The 24,422-nt window shown below is 44.5% G+C and overlaps 1 protein-coding gene across 1 annotated transcript in view; it reads left to right on the top strand.

Annotated features, from left to right (window-relative positions):
* LOC119436086 (protein FAN) overlaps window positions 1–24,422 on the top strand; it is a 136,980-nt gene that overhangs the window by 16,062 nt on the left and 96,496 nt on the right. The window contains exons 7-10 of the mRNA XM_037702829.2: window positions 2,849–2,893; window positions 4,609–4,661; window positions 8,720–8,852; window positions 14,708–14,779. Of these exons, the coding sequence (XP_037558757.1) occupies window positions 2,849–2,893; window positions 4,609–4,661; window positions 8,720–8,852; window positions 14,708–14,779 (303 nt within the window). The remainder of the gene's footprint in view (window positions 1–2,848; window positions 2,894–4,608; window positions 4,662–8,719; window positions 8,853–14,707; window positions 14,780–24,422) is intronic.

Below are 24,422 nucleotides of genomic sequence, written 5' to 3'. Positions count from 1 at the left end.
CTTTCTTGAGCGAGGCGACGGTTGCTGTAGCGTGTTTGAACTTTTCAACATGCTAAGCCTTTTCGCGAGTGTTTTGAAGTACACTCGTCGGTACGAGAGCCACGTGGTCTGCATCCTGGGAGAGCGAGGCCTAGAGCCCGCGGAGCATTGGCAAGCCTGAAGCGAGTGAGTACGGAAGCCTCGTGGGTGGTCCGAATTTCTTATGTAAATAGCTTCTTCTATATCTTTGACTTCGGAAGTCGAGGCTCAGGGAGCCGGGTGGCCGCGGGCCACGGGTGCCGCTACGGGCTGACTGGTATTGCAGCCTGGCACCGGGCGCTCCGACACCGTCTGGGACGGTGGGCGCCGTCAACTGAGCGGAGTAGGACCACCTCACAGAGCTAACGTCTCCTCGCCGCTGCCTGTTCTTGTGCCCATTTTGGGTGTTGCTTTTTTTTTTTTTGGATGCCGGTTGTTGTCAAAGTAGCGACGCATTAGGCCTAAGGCTTAACAAAGCCGCCTGTCGCACGTTGAGGGACACAACCTGGTGGACCGTGGTATTGAGATGTCGCACATTACTTCCCTCATTAGTTCGCCTCGCACGAATTGAAATTACTCGTTCGACTCAAGAAAGCAAGCTTTGTTCACGTGAACTTAGCATCTGAAATGCCGTCCGAAATTTTGCTAGCCGAATTGAACATCGTACCACGTGGGCGATGCGTATGCCGAATTCCTCTCCCTTGCACTACTTTAGTATTTGTCGAGTGCGTTGAGTGTACGCAGCGTGAGCGGAGTCACCCGTGGTTTGCTGTCACCTGCACATCGTCAGCGCTGCTGCCCCGGACTACAATCGAGCTACCCCAGGCTTTGGAGATGCCTGTGGTCAATTCGGCGCAGCGACTTCGGCGGCCGCCAATGTCCGGCTCGCAACCCTCGGCGGCTGGGAAAAGAGCCGGCAGTCACCAACGGCTACTGCGGCTCTCGTCAGCAGGGCGCGAGCGACGCTTGTTTGTGCGGACTTCTGCGTCGCCGTTTCCGGAGTCCTGGGCTGGAGTCGTGCCATCGAATCTGCAGACGTGGTGCTGTGACCAACGGACACCAGCGGTGAACCCCAGAGTCAATGTCGGCTCGCACGTTGTGGATAACGCGTGGACATTTACTCGGCGGCGCCACTGTCGCATGTACTAACTTTTGTTCGCGACGCGCGCCTTGATAGGCCTTGTGACATGTTTCGCCGGCGTATGTGTAGTGACTTAAGGTTGGGGGGATGTGGGGATGCGCGACTCTCACGCGTCCCCTGATGTTGTTTTCCCCGCATGTCTCCTGTAGTCCGGCTTCTCTGCGTGGCTAAGCCCGGCGGTGGTTGCGGCGCGTTGCGAGAGATGGCGCTAGTGTCGCGATGCTAACGGTGGGGTCACTTGGGAGAAAAAGGTCGGAGGCGCTCTCTCTTTGGCTGGGGATCGGCGACCAACACGCACGAACGCTTCGCGCGTGCGCCGGCCCGCTTCGCGCGACCGTCGCGCGAGGCTTAGAGCAGGACACCGGTATGGACGAACACGGATCGTTCGAGCGCGCCATCGTTAGCGTGACTGTACACGTGAACGACTAGGCGATGGTGTCATAGCATGGGGCGAACATATTCGCTCGCTATCGGGTCGCGGTGAGTCGGACTTCCTTGATTTGTCGCGCGCCCGTGTGAATGTTCTATTGGTAGCAATTCGGCTGGTATGTATTAGTGTATGAAAGGTGCAATAAATGCCCTTTTGATTGTCTGCACTACTGCGTTGTTGTTCCTTTGTCCCAAGAGCACATGTGAGACCCCACAAAACGTAATGAAGGAAGAAATAAAAAGAAAAGACAAGAAAAAAAAGTAAATATTAAAGAAGGCTTTGGTATGAGAGTAGCATTCACTCGATCTCTCTTTTTACCTTCACCAAACCTCGTGGCTTAGTATTTTTCTTGTAATGATTATTTTATGCTTTGTGGAGATTTGGGAGAGGGTTGTAACTTGCATTTTGTCTGTCTGGCTTAGCATCAATCCAAGATTTAGATATCCCAACATATAAACAGCCTGTAAGCATTTCCTTGAATCTTTATACAGCCTTGCTGCCATTTATTACCAAAATAGTGAACTGGGCAAGTTGGTTTAGGTTCATGTTCTCACTCAATGACAGTCATACACTAAGGCGACACTTACCAGCATTCTAAAATGGTGATAAGTGTGAACTGGAACATCAGTGCATTTGCATTTTGCCACAGATATTGAGGACATATTTCTTGAAACGGGTGCTAAGCACTGGATTTCTGCTAAATGGATATTATTTTGCTACTGCTCGTCTTCAATTCTGCAGATTGGGATATGTGCTCTAAAGAGATTAATTACAAGGTTAATTAGGGTATTTTAAAATTAACTAATTGCAACTTGTTTTGCGAGTAGTGTCTGCCTATGCAAGCAATCTAGCTAATGCAACAGAATTGTGGTATCTACCGCAAGAGATTAATAAGTCTGTTGCTGTTATAATAAATAACCAGTATACAATATATGTGCATATTTCTTATAAATCCTTTCACTTTATAGTAAGCACTCGTCCTGTGTTCTGCAGACATCTTGCATACTTTTGTGCTTTCATAGTCATGAATCATGTACTGTTTGTTGATATATCTTTTTTGAAATGTCACCTGATAGCCATTTTAACTCCTAGGCATTTCCAATATGCCATGCATCTGTTTGGTAGCGTATTAGTCTTCTAGTTAGTATTGCCTGATGAAATCAGATTAATTGCTATAAATAAATGCTTAGACATGGCACTTTGGCGTGTAATCTTATATTGCCTCTCATTTCTTTCTGCATTTGTTTCTAAACCCTCAGCTCTCAAGGGCATCAACGCTGTCACCACCAGAACATGATTCCATGGTAATTCTCAGATATGTGTTTTTTTTTTTCGTTTAGGGTAGATTTTTGTTGCTTGCATAGTATACACATCTAGGGCTAAGCAAGTATTTATCCTCCCGAGACCCCTTGTACAATACATTACATATTGTCTTCAACTTTTTTTCGAAATTCACTCGGAAGTGATTACGCAAAAAATTCATTCTGGGTTGAAGTATGGTGCATGTGTAACTGGAAAGAAGTGGATTTACTCATATTCTTGTAATCTGCTTTCGAGAAATTTGGAAATAAATTGATCTAGACCCCCTCTGTGTTGTTCCAGACAGCTGAAAGCAACCTTAAAGTGTGTTTCGAAATCGCTGAGATCGCGTCAAAATACTGAACGCGGCAGCAACATGGCAATATACTACATGTAGTTCCATCTTCATCTATGCGTTTAAGCAATGACATGCAGTTTTTACCATAGCAAACATGAGGAGATGGAGACGCAGCTTTTGGTATCTAACCGTGGTATTTAAATTTTAAAAATTGTTTTTCAAGTTCATAACATAACAGTAGACAATAAAAACCACCTTGAAAAGCAATTATGTGGTGGCTCGGTGCACATGTTTTGCATATCTGCGGGCCTTGAAAATTGTTGCTTTGGTTATAGTGCGGTACCGCTTATAGTGCGGATATTCGCGACTTCGGCGACTTGCGTTATAAGCTGTCTACACTGTACTTCTTTTCGGTGTAATCACACACTGAGGATTCATTTTCAGCATTTTTGTAAAATTTTCAGATTTCGTGTCCGTATCCCTTTAAGCTTGTTGCATGAAGCACAAAATTGAAAGGGGGAAAAAAAAAAAAAAACGGAGCATGGTCACAAATTCACCATGGTCACCACACTCTTTAGTCATGGTGTACACATTTGTGTATGTGATTTGCTTTTAACAGTTTTGTACAGCAGTGGCAAGTAAAAAACCACTGACATTAAGTTGTAGGTGAATTGAACCCTCTGCTTACCTTAGGTGGCTCAATTTAACTTCAATGTGCAGAGTGTTGCTACACATGTCCACTTCATTGAAGACACTACCATGTTTTACGGGTTGATCGATGGGCGTGTTCCATGAGCAGTTATGAAGGAACAGTTTTTCCTTCCTCATAATGCCTGTAACCAGTAATTAACTTGTGTATGGGCTTTGAACTGGTGAATAAGGTCTTATGAAAAAATCTAGCATGACTGATTGTAGATTAAATAGAGATTTAATTACTCTATTTACGAGAACTCACTCAGTGTCATCCTACTACCTTGAATTTTATTCAGTGGCGTCTGAAGTGCCTTTAAACACAAATGTAACTGATATTTATCACAGTCCATCATAATTTATGACTGAAGCCAGCTGCTCTGTGAAGCTGGAATTATATGTAGTAGAAAAGGTCACATTATACTCATGCAAATATGACACAGCGCCGCACTTGAATTTTAGCAGTATTATCTGCATACATAGTACTTAACAAGAAACATGTAAAGTACATGCTAAGGGAAGTATACTGATTTACATAGGTGTAGTTGCTGGAAGAGCAAATCTTTTGATTTTTATAAATGGAAAGTAAAGAGTAAACATTGATATTTATCAATGAACATTAATATTTACCCTTTAAAAACATGATAGAAATTGTACTGTGAGCTCTGCAGCTGTGCATGTCATGTACTAATGCTGCAATACATATATTGCATTTTTCTTTTCTCTATGTAGATTGCTGCAATGGTTTTGTCTTGGCAATCAAGAATTTCCTTTGACCGAAGCTGGTGAATATCTATAAAATTTAGTTTCTTTGGAGATATGGAGCAGTTGGAAAACATAGGGCAGTGTGGTCCACGTTTGGAGTTGCATGAGAGTGTGGCTGAGGCTGAAGGCACGCCAACCCAAAGGTACAGGCGGAAATTGTTTACACGCTCTGTCTGCATCCTCATAGTCATATAAAAAAAAAAAATTGCCTGGTCCCCAAGGGCGCTGTGATAATAAATAAGGGCAAAAACAAATAACGCAGTGCAGTCAAAGCCACTGAGTAATAGTATTTTCCACTAGTCTATCTTAAGCAGGGTTTTTTGCTTCACTGCAATGCATCCGGTTTCCACTGCTCGATCTGGAGCAGATTTACGTTTTCCGCTAGGTATTTCGGATCGCAGTGTTTTGTCTCAGATCGCTCTCACGTGCTCCGCTGTTGAGGTGTGGATTGGGGCGGAAATAGGTCAAGAAGCATGTAAAATCATTATGCAGATTGTGCGGAAATCTGTCTTCATGTAAAATTGGTACGCAAATATGTGCATAATCGTATGCAAACCGGCCATCATCTAAAATTGGTATGCAAAAATGTACAGACTGGAAGTCAGGCACTGTTTCCGGAACTGGTTTGTATGAAATGTGCGCAACAACTTCTGGTGTGACCTCCCACGAAGCATTTTTGCTCTTCGCTGGCAGATTCAAACTGATAAAATCAGAGCGCTTGTTTTAGGATTTCGACGGCTGTTCCAGTTCGACTAGTGGAAAACACCATGAGAGAGACAGGAGTGCCAGCTCGCCAGATAAAGCAGTCTAACTTGTTTCCTGCTAATTCAAGCTTTGTGGAGCAACACATAGATGGCATTGAAACTTGTTATTAATTAATTCTAGCAACAGCCACGCTGTGTGGTACCTGTTCTCTTGCAGTGCTGAGAATACTGCCAGCTCTTAACGTAGCAGTAGACCTATAGTGCCCTCTTCCAGTTGCATATAACTAGCTGAGGCACTTCAGTAACACGCATTTCACGAGGGCATTATTTGTCCTCATGTGCAAGTCATTTTTTCGCTGCCTTGTCAGTACAGCAGTAGGTGCGTTTATTGCTAACAGCTAGCAGAGAAAGTAAGTCAAGTAATGGTAAGCAATGAAAAAGATCACTGTAGAGAACAGGGCGCGGTGCATCGCCAGGCATTAGTTGGCCGTGCCAAATACATTGTAATAGTTGAGGCAAGTTGGCGCTCCTGTCCATCTTCCTCTGTGGTAAGGGCATAGTGCATTTCTCGCTGTTGTAAAAACGTTTTCTTTTTAACCACGAATAGACTGATCCCATTGACCAGTTTCATGATGCCACCGCTGCCGCGGTGCATGCTGGTACTTGTAGTATTACGGCCGCTCCAGCCGCCCCGAGTCCCTGTGCGTCCTGTTTCTGAACTATTTTTGGCAATTTTTATGGTTTGTGTGGAGCCAACGTGCGATGGGAGGATTCACCTGCTGCGTTCCTGGGTGCTACAACAACAGCACAAGGGACAAAGGCTTCAGATTCTTTGTGTTTCCTAAAGAGCGAAAACTTTGAGAGACGTTGATCCAACGGATTAATAGGTGGTACTGGTAATACAAAGTGCGAGAAGAAACACGGGGACAAATAGCGGTCGCATTTCGATAGGGGGTGAAATGCGAAAACACCCGTGTACTTAGATTTAGGTGCATGTTAAAGAACCCCAGATGGTCCAAATTATTCCAGAGTTCCCCACTTCGGCATGCCTCATAATAAGATTGTGGTTTTAGCATGTAAAACCCCTTAATTTAATTTTAATTTAACGTTTTTTTGTTTATGAGCCTCTTTTATATTTGAAATAATATGTACATTTACTGCTGTCTATGTTCAAATTTTTTACAATCAAAACCAACTCCCCCCTGTAATGCCATTTTGGTACTGCCCTGTAATGCCCTGAGGGTATTATAAATAAATAAATAAATGAATGAATGAATAAATGAATAAATAAATAAATAAATAAATAAATAAATGAATAAATAAATAAATAAATAAATAAATAAATAAATAAATAGAGTGTTATAAGACTGAAACACATGGCTTTCTTTTTTTTTATTTTCACCTGCCAGCCTCAAGTTCCCGGGAGCTAACTGTGCCACTCAAACATGAGCAAGAGAGTCTCTGTCATCGCTAGCAGCGACAGCGATGATACTGTCTTAAACGGCTTAATCGAAAAGAAAGAATCACTGATGAAAGTATATCGCGGCTGCTCATAATGGAGAGCAGCGCGTATTCATGCACGCAAATAATGGGACTCTCGCCTCACGCCATGCAGGCGGGGTTTTCGAAGCAGCAAGCGTACCATTCGCTTGAATGCAAATAAAAAATTAGCATAGCTTGCAGTGGAGGCACAATGCTAAAGAGACAGCAGAGCTGATGGGCACCTAGCTAGTCCTGGCTTTTGAGCTAGGCTAAGTCATCACCAGCATTTTCTGGAATTTATTGATTATTGATCGATTATCAATTAGCTATTGATTGGCTATTGATTGGCTATCGCAAGGTATTGGCCACATATTTGGGCTAGGCTAAGTACTACCAAGTCATCCCCAACATTTTCCGGAATTTATTTATTATTGATCAATTATCAATTAGCTATTGATTAGCTATCGATTGGCTATCACAAGGTATTGGCCACGTATTTCGGCTAGCTTAAGCACTACCAAGGCATCCCCAGCATTTTCAAGAATTCATTGATTATTGATAGTCTTCGATAGCCAATCAATAGCTAATCGATAATCGGACTAAGCTTAAGTAGCCCCAACCATGCTTTGGCAGGATCGGCCCACATTTTTTGTCCGTGACGGACGGACTAACGGCTGGCTTAAACAGCTCCGCTGTTAAAAACGCCGCCTAGCTTACCTTCTAGATAACGCTGTTACTGAAGTCTGCAAGCCGTGCGCGAAACCCATGCAAGTAAGCATCATTAGGGCAAGAAAGTTTGAGCTCCGCATTTCAAACCTGTCTCCAACGTCACCGAGATGCACGTGTGCGAAAATAGTAACGCAAAACGACCGCATACATCGGCATGTACTACATACTCGAACAAATACGATACTAAACGCGTAATCAGCAGGTAACAATCGAAATGAAAGAGCAGCAGGCACTTTTCAACATTCGCCTCGCATGCTGCTATGAGCAGCCGATGTAATTTCTTAAAATACATGACGAATTTTTCTCGGTGGTGGAGTTGCAGAGATGTCTGGGAAGCTTGTGCGCAGTACTCAACGAGGGGGAACTGCAGTGGTGTGGTTGACCAGTTGACTACAACCAAGATGGTGGCAGTGCTACTTCCGGAAAACCAGCGCATGCGCAGATCGGTCGGTGGGATCGGTCTATTACCAAGTCGCACAGGGCAGAAGACAAATTGACACTACATAGCTTCAACTGTCTGCTTGTTCTTTATTGTGTGGTCTTGTGTTGTTTGATTTGCTGTTTCTATGTTCTTTGTAAACTAGCTCATGCTTTTATGTTATTTTGTCTGAAAGCCTCGGAATACCTTTGCTCATTGGCATGGCCATCAATATGCTTGTGATGCGATTTGGAGATATGGTTGATAAATTTCCAGATGCATTAAAGAAACAGCTTTCATATCTGGAACTGCTGCTCACATGGGCCTCTCTCTACATGTGTGCGTGCATGTGTGTGTGTGCTCACGCGCTTGCACGCACGTGCACGCACACGCACACACACTCAAGATGTGCACATAGATGTACTCATGATTTGTTCAACAAAGGCTGCATTGTTTGAGGGCCATTGCAGATCAATTTTTTTATAGATCAGGTGCCCATAATTTAACAGTTTTGGTGAAGCTTGAAGACTTGTAGATTTTTGTAACATACTATGGCAGAGTTAAGTAAGTGATATTGATAAAAAAATTTAGAATTAGCATCGCATAATGTTCTTGCTTATGTACATGCCTTTTAAACTGATAAGTTTTTCAACAGATATAGGAAACTTTTTTGTGTGTGTAACTGCTATCTCTTTCCCACAAGGCAGTTCATATCCTTCAAGCTATCTACTTTTTCTCTGTGCAGCCTGGAGGATTTGTATGAGAGAATTGTCCTGGAAACGAAAGCTAACAAAATATCGCCTCTGGTGATCAATCCTGGTTTGGTGTTGCTCACTTCCCTAAGGCTATACTTTCAACCATTCAACAATGTGGAGCCTGTAAGGAACTTACTATTTTAATCTTATTGTTATTGGGTGTAGCATTTCTCTCATTTTGTTGGAATTCTCATGTGATAAACTTGTGGGCATTGCATATTGTTCAGACTTGTTTGCATGGGGTGAAGATGCATCACATTGTTCAGGCACTGCTTGGAGTTTTCTTACTATTATGCATGGCATTAGAGCATGAAGTTTTCCTCATGAAACTGGACAATGTGCCATATTCTACAGTACGCTTCCTGTAGTCAGTTCCAAGATTAGAATTCAGGAGCTCCTCCCACATAAGTGATTAACAGTGGTAGCACAAGGAATGCCGCTGAAGCCACTGTTACGACAAGGGGACTTGTCTTCACAGGGCAGCAACTGATTTCTAATTTTAGTGCTGACTTTGTCTAGGGCAGCAACTGCTTTCCTTGGCAGTGTTTTTATGTATGCATAGCTCACTCTCCTTCCTTGAGGGTGGGTGAGAGTGAGCTATGTGTACACAAAAGCACTGCTAAGGAAAGTAGTTGCAGCCCTGATGAAGACATGTCCACCTGTTGAAACGTTGGCTTTAACAACATTCCTTGTTCTACCATTCTTAATCACTTCAAGCGTCCAACTTCCTGTGAACTGCTCTGTTGTTTTGGACTCCCACATGAGTGTGCTTTGCCTGCTCTCCATGTCTCTCCATGCTAAAGAAGAAAAGTAAATTCAGGAGACCTCTGTCACTATTTGCAACGACTAACATCTGCAAGAGCAAAGAGCCATCTTGGCAAGCTGATCTCTGCTGATTTATCTTTGAGCAGTTCTGTGACTCTTACTTATTAGGACCACATGATAGGCAACCACTTTCTCTTCTCTCGTATTTGCCCTACATTGATGGTCACCTTCAGCACTCTTCCTCTTTCGCTCCACAGCTTCTTTCTCCATCCACAGTGACAAAAATTTGATCGCTGGTGGTGGTTGTTTGGTGGCGTTTTGTTTTTAGTATCCTGTCTAGCCGTGACATCAGCTCTACGTTACTGCTGTGACAGTAGTGTGTGGCAACCAGTCGGCTGATGCCCTTTTTGGCTGACCACCACCGATGGCCATCAACTGGCTTTTTGGCCTTGCACCACCCTGTTTCTATTCCCAAGATGGCTTTTTGTCATCAAAGTTTTGTTTCACAGACACGAACACAAGGAGCCAGCATGTTCCAGCCATAAGCAACAAACATACCATGATCAGACATGCACTGCCAGGAGGTGCTATATGCAAAATGGGGTTTGAGTTTTAAGAAGAGACTACCCAAACTTGCTGCACAATTGCATGCGTGCATGAGGTACTTTGAACCATTGCAGCAGGTAGCAGAGCCCACAAACATGTCAGCGCAATTTTTCACCTGCTCTAGCATGTTGCACAAAGGTGCACCTGCAGGCAGGGAAGGGTGGTTAATTGAAGTGGTGACACGCAAACACAAATACACATGCATGTGTCAGGATGGGTGAAACGTGCAATGGCCGTTGGCTGGTGCATGTACAGTAGCCGACCGACTTTCCGGACTTCGCGGGGACTGTAAAGTAGTCCGAAAATTTGAACAGCCCGTAATACTCGCGCACCCCCCCCCCCCCCCCCCTTTCAAGAAAAAAAATTTGAGTCTTAGAGCGGGCTTAAGAAAAATGTCGCAGTTTCGCCCAAAAGGCGAAGCATCGATTGCGATAGCAAATCAATAGACAGCTGTACGAAGTAAGGATAGTAGTTTTATCAGCTGTATAAAGTTGTAAATACTCGCTTACTAACTAATTGAGCACGGTGTCACGCGCATGGAGGTAAACATGAACACATCTCGCTCGAGGACGGCGGCAACTCGTTAAAACACTGGAGTGAGAAAGCACGCCAGTAGCAGCGGGGAAATTGACCTTCGCGCTGTCTATTGTCTCGCTTCAACGCGAATGCCGAAAAAAAAAAAAAAGTGCATACGAAGCTACTGGCACTCGGCGCATGCCCTTTGTACCCGTCGCAGATCGCTCTGAAGATGAGTCTCCCGCGGGCGCAAGCTTCGGCCACATAGCAGATCGCTTTCAAGATACGGTGCCTGCGCGGCAGTTCTGTCGGCAGCAGCCGCAAGAGCAGAGCGCACCTCCCCGTGCCCTGCGAGCGAACGGAGTCCGCACGCTTCCGGCCGCCTTCCTCTCGCGTGCTGCGGTTGCCGGCTCACCCTCGCAACCTTTCACCCGCACACACAGCGTACGGCGCGCGGCGACAGTTTTACCGCTGTTGGACTTCATACGTAACCTCACGGTGGCGACGATGGCAATGGCAAAAATGCACTTAGAGTGTCCATATAATTTCTATCGCAATAAAATCCCTAATAATGCCCTGCCTTGGAGGGCAGGGCATTATTAGTTCAGATTTGCTTGGATTCGCGCAAGAGCGACGTCGTCTCCAGTTGGCAAGAGCATCACCGCGTTGGCGATCTCCATTGGCGGAGATCGAGATCGCCATGAAGATCAAAGAAACAAGCCACGTTTCCATGAAGATCGAGGAAACAAGCCACGTTTCTTCACACAACTTGGCTCTCGCAAAGACACAGGAGGTGGTGCCGATCACAAAAATGCGAAGCCGTGCAAACGCACACAAAGATGTGACAACAATGTCTCCGAGACACACCTGCGCATGGTTTTGCACCACGTGCAAAACCATGTGCAGGTGTTTTGGTTGCAGTTTTGCACCACGTGCAAAACTGCAACTGAAACTTAAAAAATAAAAAGGGGTTCCGCTTAAGTGATTACGACGATAGTGCTGACCTGACAGAAAAAAAAAATCAAGTGGCGCTTTTTGGAACGTTTTGTTGGCCAAGGAGGAGCGGGCATGGCCTCCGAGACTGGAGGATAGCGTGTTTCTACCAATCTTGAAGGCTATAGAGGGGGCCACTGGAAACCAAGCCCGGCCAAGCCAGCGGAAAATCCAACATGGCGGCCCCCGAGATCGGGTTGCGTGGCTTGGAGCACGGTGTAAGAACAGGTGATCTGACGGAAGCGCACGGCATGTCTTACTAATGTTGGGATGCCGTTAGGTGGCGCACACGACTAGGGGGCGGGGCGCCGGGGGCATGGGGGCCGGGGGCAGACATACACTGAGCGCGCATGTTTCAGCCGTTTCAGCCTGCGTTTTTCAGAGCGCCTGTTAGTGGTAACGCTCTCGTATTGAGGTTATCATCTTAATTTCCCAAAAGCTTAAAGAGTTATTTGAGAGTGTCGCTAGGCTTGCTGCATTTTTAAATCAAAAGTGTATATTTCGCTCAAAGCGGCGCTAACAGTCTGCATTTTTGCTGGAGCAGCTGACAATTGATTTTGCAAGTTACGTTTAGATGACGAGTTGCTATCTGTCGTCACTATACGCTGCGTCCCAGTTTTCATTTCTCATGCGAAAACAGTGCTTAGGGGAGTACCGTGTACAATGTCCTCCTGAGTGTGTATATAAACGCTTTCGCGTAATGCTGTGAACTGTGCTATCATTGTTCTGTAGGCTCAAACGAAAATTTAGTTTGCGCGATTCACATACAGGCTCTGTGCATAGTATTGGGTCCATAAAGCATCAATATAAAGGCTGTTTGTTTTTTATGAACCATGCGGCACCTTTCATGCGTATATATCGTCCCATGTAATCAGTATGCGCATGCTCCTCAATAAAATATTCATGATAGGAGAAACTGATTGTTTTTTTTGCATTTTAATTCAAAATTACGACGCAACAGAAAAACAAATAGAAGCAACTTGCAAACCAACAGAAAGGAAGTCCATCGATGTAGAGCATACATACCCTGTGACGTTATTCTTGGCGAGATAGGGATTTTCAAAAAGCGTGTTGAAGTTGATGCTGTTGGTGTTACCGTCATGCGATGCTGCACTGAAGTCCTTAATTTTGTGAGGTCTTCTAGACTGCTGAGCTGCTATGACTAACATTTCCTTGTCCACATGAGAAGTCTCTTGAGCTTTTGTCTCTTGCATAACATATACTCTTGCCTGCGGTTTTTGTAGTTAACTGCCTTCAGGTTTTGATTTGCGCTTGCCGTCAGCTGGAGTCTGTTCTGTGTTGGCTGTGCTATTCTGGTTCTGGCAGCCTTCTATTGGCGTGTCAGTTGCTAGTTCCAGTAACTCATGATTCACTACATTTTGCTTTCTGTTTCTTCCTTTTCGCTTGTGCTTTCTGCCTATTGCTCTTTCTTTCGGGAGCGCTTCGCAAGCGTCAGTTGTCACGGAACACAGTTCTTTGAAAGTGGAGTGTGAAGTAGCCGGAAAATGAGTAGGCACAGCATCTCTAGCTAGAGAATCTCTTCGGGTCGTGCTGGCTAAAACAACTCCATTGTGCACTGCCGTCCATGTTTTTGACACGTACATTGGGTCGAAGTACTTTTCGCACACGTAGTCGCCTGGTCGCAGGACTCGGTCTTCAAGTTGTATGGCATCCCGCCATGCTTGCAGTCGACTCGTCTCTTTAGGGACACTCAACATACATACTTTGTCTTTGCACGAGTCATATCCACTCTTGCAGTTTGGAACGAAACACTTCTTGACCATAGTCCGGCTCAATCCGTCTCCGCCAGGCATCGTTGCCACTCAAACGGCAAATCTCTCTTCTTCCCTTTCTTGCGATTCAACGTATTCGTCCTTTTCCAGTATTTATACCACGGGAACACTTTATTAAGCGCTTACCGAGAACAAGGATGACTGATTGCTCAATGGTAAAGCAAACATTGCAAAATAATAAATAAAGATAACTTATTGTTTGCCCACACCTTTTTTTGGCGACTGCTTCCAGGCATTGTCAAACGCCATCTGCTAGATCGAGCGACACGACTGCAAAGTCGGAGACGTTATCGTCTGTTTCGGCGCCTGAGGGATTTCAATTAGTATAGTGGCAGACAGAAACAGTAAAAAAATTTGTTTTAGTTGTTTTCAACGCTCTTTACATACAGAGACAATTACAAGTTCGAATTTAACACTTTTTCAGCCTCCTAACGTGTGCTGCCGTGCAGCGGTGCAGATGTGAAACACCACCATTAGTTAGACATGTTTCCCACCATCGACCCCCATGTCGTCCGATCACCTGTTCTTCTTACACCGTAGCTTGGAGTGAGTGATTCAGTCTGGAAAATCGAACATTGGCACCTAGATTCGTCCGAAAAATCGGTCGCGAAAATGCATTAGCTCTATGAGAACCCTGACGGTACATCTATGAAGTCCGGAATATCCAAAAAGTCCGAATTTTTGGAGTCCGAAAGATCCGTCGGCTACTGTATACAAATTCCTTTTTAGGTGTGCTATGTTATTAGGTTGTAACTGTAACTGGTGTTTGAAAAAAAAAAAAAAAACTTAAATGACTGAGTGGTATGCTGTGTTGTCCAAATGGCTGTTGCTAAGAAACTATGTGTAAGTTAGGCTCACAATATGGATATATTATAAAAATTGTTTTTAAAATGTTGTTCACTTGCATGTATATTATAGCATAAATTTGGTAACTTCTTTGTTATATTTAGTTTCTGCTGCTGAGTGAAATTGTGTGCTACTGAAACCAGTTCACGTTTGCTTGCCCTATAAATCCTCTATATAGCTTTATGCCACAAGAAATTAAAAAAATCGCATAGTAGCCTCTATGTGACCTGACTTTAGGCCTGGCAGTGCTCTTTCTGTGATCATTGTTAGCAGCAGCCTGTAAGGATGCCACCAGAACTTCGAAATTTAGTTTTTTTGTTGATGTTTTCCATTTTCTTTTCCCCTTTAACATGAACCTTAATGGTAGCAGCTGTGACATTGGTCATATTTGGAGAGGATTCACGTTGCACTTTGATGTGATTAAAGCATTGCATATTGGTTTACACATCTTGTTTCCAGTGGCCACACATCAAGATCAACCTTCGGGAGGTGAAGAGAGTCATTAGGCGTAGATTCCTTTTGAGACAAGTGGTGAGCATTTGTCTTATTTTTATTTTTTGCGTGTCATTACAAGAACCCTTGGCAGTAGACATTACTATAAAGAAACATGCTGGGTGCAGGCTTGAAAGCAAATTGCTATTGTATTAAAGCCTGCTTCACATAAAAGCATAACACTTGGGGCTGTCAAATTTGTAGCGTCGTGCTAATCTTAGGTGGATGACAAGTTTCCCTTTCACACTTGAGGCTGTGAAATATATGTTAGAAAATAGCGTGTTTCACTTGTTTTACAGCAACTTGAAATTTTAAAAAATGCGTGCCTTTATTGTAATTGCTGTCTTCTAAAGAGAAAAATTATTTCACATGTATAATAAGTTACCTGTTCTACAATACCAAAAACACCATTCTTACTGCGTGAAGAGGCTTGGTAAGCCAGAAAAGATGCAAAACAGAAAGGCGGATGGCGACACCGCATTGAAGTTTCCCTGCCAGCTTGCCGTGATTGCATGGATTTTGATGGTGTATACTGAGGCTTAGTTAATTGTTTATTGGTAGAAATGGGCTACATTGTGTTCTAAAGGAGCCAAAGATTGAACATGGCAAGTTTCAAGAACATTTACTTAGCCAGCATGGCAATACGAAAGAAACACTTCGAAATTTGTGACGTCACACTGATGTACCTGTGCTAGGATTCCGTCGCGAAAATAAAGAAATTGAAATTTAACCTTGATTTTCTCATCTTTTAATCAACTTATTATAGTAAAATTACAACAATTTAGTTTCCAAGGAATACTTTATTAGTGTAAACTGATTTAGTGTTTCTCTTTAGTGTCCCTTTAGTGATTATACTGTTCTCAGTGTTTTACTTTGCACATTTCTGAACCTTTTACATGCTCTGTTTCCAAACTGACTTTTATTGGTGTACAAACAATGCATAATTGTCCTCGTTAGGCACACTTCACACTCATTTGAATGAAAGTTAATTTTCGTAGGGATATAAGAGGTGCTTATTAGTTAGGAACTTAATCGCTTTCAAGATAGGATGAAATGCTATGAACTTTGCTCAACGCTTTGATGGATGTTAGAATCTATTCATCCCATTGCTCATAAGCAGCTTCAATGTGTTGTGGTTGTGAAATGTGTAAAAAGGGTTTATTCGGGTCATATAGCAGCAGCTACAAATGCAGCACCAGCAGGTAGGGCATAGCCAGAAAGCGAACTCGGTATGAGTCGCACAATGGCAACGGGGCTTTTCGGCGTGCCGATCTTCTTCTTCACAATCACCCCTGGAATGGAAGAGTAGCCATCCTGGCGACCTAAGAAGAGGTCAGCGGATCGTAGTACGGCTTGAACCAGTCAGTGTGCATAGTCTCTTGCCCGCGGCAACAAAGATCGGAAGACGGCGACACAGGCTCTACCACGTAATTAACTGGTGATGTTTGCGCAACCATGCGGTAGGGCCCCTGGTACTTTGGAAGGAGCTTAGACGGAAGGTCAGGAGCAGCAACAGGCGGGACCCAAAGCCACATGAGGGAGTCAGTGGCAAAAGGGTGAGGAGGCGGTTTGTGGTCATGACACTGTTTTTGGCGACACTGTTGAACAGACGTCAAAGAACGGGCCAGTTGATGGAATTTCTTGGTGTTCTGAGCAACTGTAGCAACAGGTGAGCAGTTGGCAGGGTCCAGCCGGTATGGGAGAACCGTATCAATGGTGCTGAAGGGCTGGCAGCCGTAAAGAAGAAAGAACGGTGAGATTCCAGTAGTGGCTTGGGAGGCAGTGTTATATTCGTATGTGACGAAGGGAAGTAAGAGATCCCAGCTGGAGTGGTCTGACTTAACATACATTGATAGCATGTCACCAAGAGTTCTGTTGAATCGTTCTGTTAAGCCATTGGTCTGTGGATGATAAGTGGTAGTGGTGCGGTGAATAATTTGGCATTCAGGTTGGAGTGATTGTAGCATGTCTGAGAGGGATACGTGACTCTGATTGCTTAGCAGTTCATGAGGTACGCCATGACGGTGAACAAAGTTGTTTAGAATGAACGAGGTGACGTCTTTTGCTGATGGGGCAGGTAAGGTGGTGGTTTCAGCATATCGTGTCAGATGACCTACGGCAACGACAGTTCATCGGTTGCCAGCACCAATAGATGGCAGAGGCCCGTATAAATCAATGCCGACACGGTCAAATGGGTGAGCTGGGCAGGGAAGTGGCTGGAGAGGTGTGGTGGAAAGATGCGAGACACGTTTGCGTCGTTGGCAGGCAATGCAGGAGCGTGCGTATTTGCGGATGAAGGTGTACATCCTGCTCCAATAGTAACGGAGGCGAAGCCATGTGTAGGTCTTCGACACTTCGCCGTGACCACACTGGGGGTCGGAGTGAAAAGCAGAGCGTAAATCCTTTCGAAGGTGGCGGGGCATGACTAAGAGCCATGTGCGGCCATCACTGTGGTAGTTGCGGCGGTATAAAAGTCCGTCGCAAATGGCGAAATGCTGGGCTTGTCGGCGTAACGCTCGAGTTGCCGATGCTGCCGGAGGGTTTGATAAAACATCTAATATCAAGACGATCCGTGGGTCTTTTCGTTGCTACGAGGCCATGTCCAGGATGTCAAATGGTGAGATATCATGACTGTAGGTAGAAGTACTGGCACTTTGAAATAACTAGGAAGCGCGAGAGGGCACCGGGCTTCAGTGTCTGCATCCAGAGCGATAGACGACACGGATATCATATTCCTGGATTCGGAGGGCCCACCGAGCGAGGCGACCCGACGGGTCTTTGAGGTTAGGCAACCAGCAAAGAGCGTGATCCGTCACCACGTCAAAGGGTCGACCGTAGAGATATGGGCGAAATTTTTGAAGAGCCCATACAATGGCCAGGCACTCTTTTTCTATTACTGAGTAATTGGCCTCAGGTTATGTGAGGGCATGACTGGCATAAGTGACCACGTATTCGGCATTAGTGTTCTTGCGTTGTGCGAGCACAGCACCAAGGCCTACACCACTGGCATTAATGTGAAGTTCTGTAGGTGCGCTTGGATCAGAATGGCACAGGATTGGCGGAGATGTAAGTAGGTGGCGAAGAGTTGTAAATGCATCATCAGAGGCTTCCGACCAAGTAGAAAGTTTATTGTCGCCTTGGAGAAGTTGGTTTAGGGGTGCGATCACAGTAGCGAAATTGTGATAGAATTGTCATAAATAATAGCACGTAAAGGACACGTAATTCAGTTTTTTTGTTTGGTCCCAGTGGTTGTGGATGCTCACCTGGTAGTAGTAGGTAGGGCGTAGCCAGAGAGTGAACTGGGTTCGAGCCACACGATGGCAACGGGGCTCTTAGGCGTGCCGATCTTCCTCAGAAATGTAACAACATGAGTGAACTTTTTAATATGACTGTTTCTACACAGCATTTGAACTATTTTTGTTGTTCTTTGGTTTGATTCATGTCCAGCAATGAGGAAGACCACTTTGACCAACTGCTTACTTTTTCTTCCTTTTCAGCTGTGTTTTGTCGTTTCTTTGTCCTTTTCTCACTCTGCTGTAAATATAAAATAAGCGAAGTCTCTTTTGAATAAAATTTCTGTCTCACACTAGAGTAAAGACGCAAAAGAATGTGAGGCATATTTTATTCTATACTTTTATACAAGCTACCCCAGGGTATGTTGCTTATGACAGTTGAACGGATTTCTGATTTTTAAGACATTAAAACATTGTAGGGGTTCGCTCTGCCTACCCCTACAAAAAATAAATTCAGTAAGCTCACCACATATCAAAGAGCTTGTAAAATGCATAGTCTTGAGACATTTCATAGCAGGGCGGGGCAAAGATACTTTGAAATTATATCATGATACAGATACAAGATACAGTCGCCGACAGATTTTTTGGACTCAAAAAATTCGAACTTGTTGGATATTCTGTACTTCATAAATGCACCGTCAGGGTTGCCATAGAGCTAATGCATTTTCGCGACGTCGGATGAATTTAGGCTCCGAAGTTTGATTTTTCTGGACTAAATCACTCGTTCTGTGCCACGCTACCTGGCCTTGGAGTCCACCTTGTTGGATTTTCCGGTGGCCTGCTCTATAGCCTGCAAGATAGGGAGGTGCACGGTATCAAAAGAGAGCACGCACCATCCCCCGTCTCGGAGGCCATGCCCGCTCTTCCTTAGCTGACAAAATGCTCCAGGGGATGGCGGGCGCGTGGGCGCCATATCTGTGTGGCGGGCATTTTACTCCGGTGGCAGCTGCGCAGGCGCCATATCTTGAAAGTGATCTGTGACGTGGAAAAAGTGCACGCCCGCGCGGGCCTCATCTTCAAAGCGATCTGCAGTGTGAACAAAGTGCAACTACAGTATAGACCACTTATAACATAACTGCTTATTGTGCAGGACCGGATATAGTACGGTCTTTTCAGACTCCCGTTAATTTTCCCATAGCACTCTATGTATACACGTATTGTTTATAGTGCAGTTGCGGGACACGAAATACTGGTTGCATGTGCGGCTGCCTGGAAGTTCGGCAGTCAACCTAGACGGCACACGCTCTCCTCAAGCTACAAAATGTCTGTTAACGAAGTTACTCGAATCTAACGTGCACTTTTTTCCCCATAAAACAGGTCCGAAAATTGCGTGCGCATTAGAATCGAGTACGACCCTAAATCTGCGTTACCATATAGCCGTCAGCATTTCAAAATGCTCGCCTCGCACACTCGTCGAGCCTAGCTACTCTCGAGCCTAGCTACCGTAGCTTCCTCCATGTGCTGCAGTACACGTGCTTAGGCAATAGTCTACCATCTGTCTTTACGTTCTCTGCGTCTGCTCTCTCAGCATGAAGTACCGAGTTCATCATGATGCCGCATTTAAAAGGAAAGTGATCACGTGTGCGGAGACGGACGGAAATTGGGCCGCATCACAGGCATTCGGAGAATCCGAAACTTGCATTCGGGACTGGCGCAAACAGAAGGAGAGGATTTTCGCCAGCAAAGCAATGCGGAACATTTTCAGTGGACCGAAGCAGGGCGTAATCTGCGACGATCCACTTTGGCGATACGATCGCCTTGGCCCTATCCTGAAAGCAATCTGTGACGGGGAAAGTCCGCCGCACGCCGTGTTTTCGCCGCTTATAGGTCGCATTGAAGCGAGAGGCATGATAGCACGAAGGTCAATTCGCTCGCCGCGCTTCGTCACTCGAGCGTTTTGACAGTTCGTTTCCGCGGTTAATGTTTGCTTCTGCGCGGGTGACACCGTGCTTGTTAATTATTTATTAATTAAGCGAATACGGAACCTAGAGCACGGTGACAGCGACGGCAGAAATGCGCCTGGATTGTCTATTATCGCAATAAAATAGTTGTTTTGGTTATAGTGTGGTATCGCTTATGGTGCGGATATTCGCGACTCCAGCGACTTACGTTCTAAGCGGTCTACATTGTAGTGCCAAAGCCAGTCGCTTCGTATGTGCTGTGCTTTCGACGTTTAGTTCGTGTTGAAGAGAGAGACGGTACGAAGATGATTTGCTCGCTGCTGCTGCCGCGCCTCCTCACTCCAGCATTTTGACAGTGTGTTTCCGCGGTCATCGAGCAAGATGTGTTCATGTTTACCTGTGCACATGTTGCACCGTGCTTGTTAATTTAGTTAGTAAGCGAATGTTTACAAGTTTATACGGCCGATAAAACTACTATCCTTAGTTCGTATAGTTGCCAACTAATTTTGCTATCGCAATCGGTGCTTCACTTTTCGGGCGAGACTGCGACATTTTTTTTCTTTTCTTTTTTTTAGCTTCGGTTGCTATTTTGCACGTGGTGTGTCCACAGAGCAGGTGTGTCTCAGAGACGTGTCACGCCTTTGTGTGTGTTTGTGCGGCTTTGCATTTGTGTGATCGGCGCCACCTCCTGTGCCTTCGCGAGAGCCAAGGGGTACGAAGTAACGGGGCTCGTTTTTTCGACCTCCATGGCGATCTCTGCCAACGGAGATCGCCAACGCGGTGACGCTCTTGTCGACTGTATATGTAGACGACATCAGTCTTGTACGAATCCAAGCAAATCTGATTGCCTCCAAGCGTAGTATGAGACAGAGCATTATTACAGATTTTTTATGCCGCTCTAAGCCTAATAAATTTTTATTTTTTGGGGTGAACGAGTTTTCCGGACTGTTAGATTTTTCGAACTATTTTTTTGTCCCCGTAAGGTCCAGAAAATCGATCGGCGACTGTACTCGGGTGACAAGTATTTGAGATACAGATACAGGATACTAGTAGATTGATTGTACTATACGATACGATACTCACCATTTATATCGTAAGATACTTCGATACATTACTTAATTCCTCAATATAGCTCCATTGTTGGGGCCATGTCATGTTTACACTAGTTGGCTCGCAGATTTTTGACCTACCAACACACTTTGTTCCATCTGAATTTCCTCTATGAATACGTAAGACTTTTTCGACGTTTAAATGAAGTATGTTACCGCTATTCCACAACACTTTATGAGACTGGCAAGGCTTGCATCAAATAAACGCAGGTATGCTGTGCAATTCACGGTTTTCCATGCTGCCTTTATATCAGTACGAGGCACTGGTCTGCAGGACAATCCTAATGTGGGTCAGCATTTTATTTTGTGTGCTAGTATTAGTACATGGTTTTAAGATCTCACAACATCAACTGGACATGTTGATGTGTGATACATGGACATAACAATACTTGTGAACAATTCATGAGCATTTCTACGGGGCAGTAGATGGGCCTGGATGACAACGACAAAAGTTTGCACCAATGTGCGCTCACTTAGGTTAGGGTAAAGTTTCAGCAAAGATATCTGTTACGCTGATGAAGGTCTTGCAAGAACAGGCATTTGGCTTTCACATTGAGCTCGTGAGACGAAAAAACGGCAGATCATGTAATGGCATATTATGTTCCATCTAGGATAGCATGCCGACTATCATTGCCCTTACTCATGATCATCTATAACAGCACGCAAAACGAGGGACGAACATAAAATAGGCATACGCAGCACTGCTCTTCTTTGTTTATAATTCGTGTTATGCGTTATTACTAGATTATCATGAATAACCAGCTAGCCCGAATTGGCGCTCTAGTGAAACCTATGCTCAGCTGTTCAATGGAATTTTTCAAAAGATAGGCTTACAAACAGTGGATATCTCGCCGATTGCCTGCATTTGGGAATCGCCCTAACCTTACTGTAGTGCTTCTTTGGCCCACATGAAAGGGTGTGCAAAAAACATGAAAAAAAACGTTGGCAACTTCAGAACAACAATAAATCACAGTGAGAAAAAAGCCATGAGACGAAGCATTACATATTGCATTAATGACCTGGCCATCGGTTGAGAAAAGGGTGTTATACCCAAGGTCATAGATGGACAAAAAGCCTGCTGAATAGGTGCAGTAGACAGAAAGCCATCTATGAAACTATATGAAGCCACCCTCTTGCTGCACTACTGCAATTCGTGCAGCTTCCATGAATAATCTACACACTCAGGAAAATTACACCCTCGAGGGTGGATTGGATGATGAAACACCTGTTTTGCACCTCTACTTTCTGTGAAAGTTTCGAAACTTTTAGCATTTGTTAGCAGAACACCTTTAGTGCACCCTTTCATTAATTTCAGGATGTTAAAAGGGTGTTTTGTGTGAAATATACACCTTGCAGAATTCAAAAGTGCCCGGGCACTTCAACATTTCAAGTAAATAAAAAGCCATAAGTATCTATTTCCCAACATTTTACGATAAGTCATTGTTCAAGCACGTCGTATGGCCACAGTAGTCTATGGATGTCAACTAGCTACTCCTCGTACGTGGTGTCCTCAGTGAGGAAGGGCAGCAAGGACATAGCTTTTTATTTCCTACCCTGCCTTTCGCTTTTTACAACTGGCTTGGTTTAAGTTGTTTCAGCTCAGCATTATTTTATAGGTCAGCAGTTCTTTCAAATAATATGCTTTTGCGCTGCCTAAAATGCAGTACAGCAAACTATCATCTGAAGCTACAATGCAGTTTATGCCCTATTTCTATTTTGTATTTCTCAAAACTGGCTCTACACATTCATAGTAGCCAGCTTGACATTTTTTTATATATTTGTGTCGTTTTCGAATAAATTTTTGCTTGAGAGTCGGCGCTTATGTTGTGACCCTTTCCTTCGTCCTCGTCTAGTTAGCATTGCTGCTTGTCAGATACCTGCACATTAAGTTTTTGCCAAAATGGTATGCTTTGAGTACTGGGTGACTTCAATTCTGCAATTACAACACGCCCCCTAAAGGTATTATTTCCAAGTTCATTAGTAAGAATTGTTAAATATTAATCATGTTAGAATTATGCTACTTAAGCCTATTGATCATATACTTGTCCAACGAATAATGATGATCGCATTTAGTTTTGGATCACCCCACTTGTCCTTCTTGATGTACTAGCACCGCAGGGAATCCATTTTCTCAAAAAATCGACGCGGGCTGGCGCCAGCCAACTATTCCCAGTAAATGATCATAACAGTGACTACCATTTTGACATGACTTGTGCGACGTCAAGAAGTGCGGGGACACTGCTGTGTCATCTGCTCCGAAATATTGTGGAACCACATGTCCGCTGTGCCGAGAGGGTGCATCGCCACCGCTGTGCGAGGGCCCCAGCAGGAACCAAACTGGGTGATAAGTAAGGAATGGGCTTGACGTGCAGCCTTCTGGCTTGAAGTGTTTGGAGCCAACACTGGTAGTCTGAAGTCTGTCAGTCCTTTTTCATTCCAGGTTCAGCTCCCGTGCATTACGTTTCACTGGTTCTTTCAGAAGCTTGCACCACGTCAGACTCTCCTTGCTTTTATTGCTCAGGCACTCTTAGGGCGCAGGAAGGATGTTGCCATTTTAATCAGCCGGCTGTTCTTTCACTCATGCAATAAAAAGAGCACAGCCAGAGAACACCTGCAGAAGTTATCTCTGGCTGACCACCGAGGTGCACATTCGAGAACAAAACCACACAGAGCACTTCATTTCTTCACCCATCAGCATCACCAGAGTGCTGTACGGTACCACTGCAATGTAATTAAATTCAAAATACAAATTTTAGACGTCACTGAATGTGCTCAAGTTTTGCCAGCTTTCTGTGTGACACATACAGTTGAACATGTAATGCATAATTCAAGCTCGAAAATTTAATGTCATGGCCTCATTAATTTGGAAAGCGCAGACCTTCTAGATGGCACTGCATTGTGCATTCTTCACATTCCTAGTTGTCAAGATTGTTCACTAGAAATATGAGTTAATCCAAATTATTGTCTGTTAGAATAACCTTTAATAACCATAACTCGCTAGCCTTGAGTAACTCTCAACGTCATTGTGGATTTTGCGATAGGTAATACTTCATAATACTTAAGTTGATTTATCGGAAATACAGATGCAGATACGTGTCTTGCCGCAAGTATCATGATACAGATACAGTATAGACCACTTATAACCTAACCACTTATAGTGCAGGACTGGATCTAGTACGGTCTTTTCAGACTCCCGTTAATTTTCCCATAGCACTCCATGTATACACGTATCGCGTATAGTGCAGTTGCGGGAGACGAAATACCAGTTACAGTGTGACTGCCTGGAAGTTTGGCAGTCAACTGAGACGGCGAACGCTCCTCTCAAACCGCAGATATACTCCAATGTAACGCGAGTGCTCACGTCGAGCTCCGCGACGTC

This window comes from Dermacentor silvarum, chromosome 1 (assembly GCF_013339745.2).
Source record: "Dermacentor silvarum isolate Dsil-2018 chromosome 1, BIME_Dsil_1.4, whole genome shotgun sequence".
Taxonomy (NCBI): domain Eukaryota; kingdom Metazoa; phylum Arthropoda; class Arachnida; order Ixodida; family Ixodidae; genus Dermacentor; species Dermacentor silvarum.
This window is presented reverse-complemented; position numbering and strand designations above follow the sequence as displayed.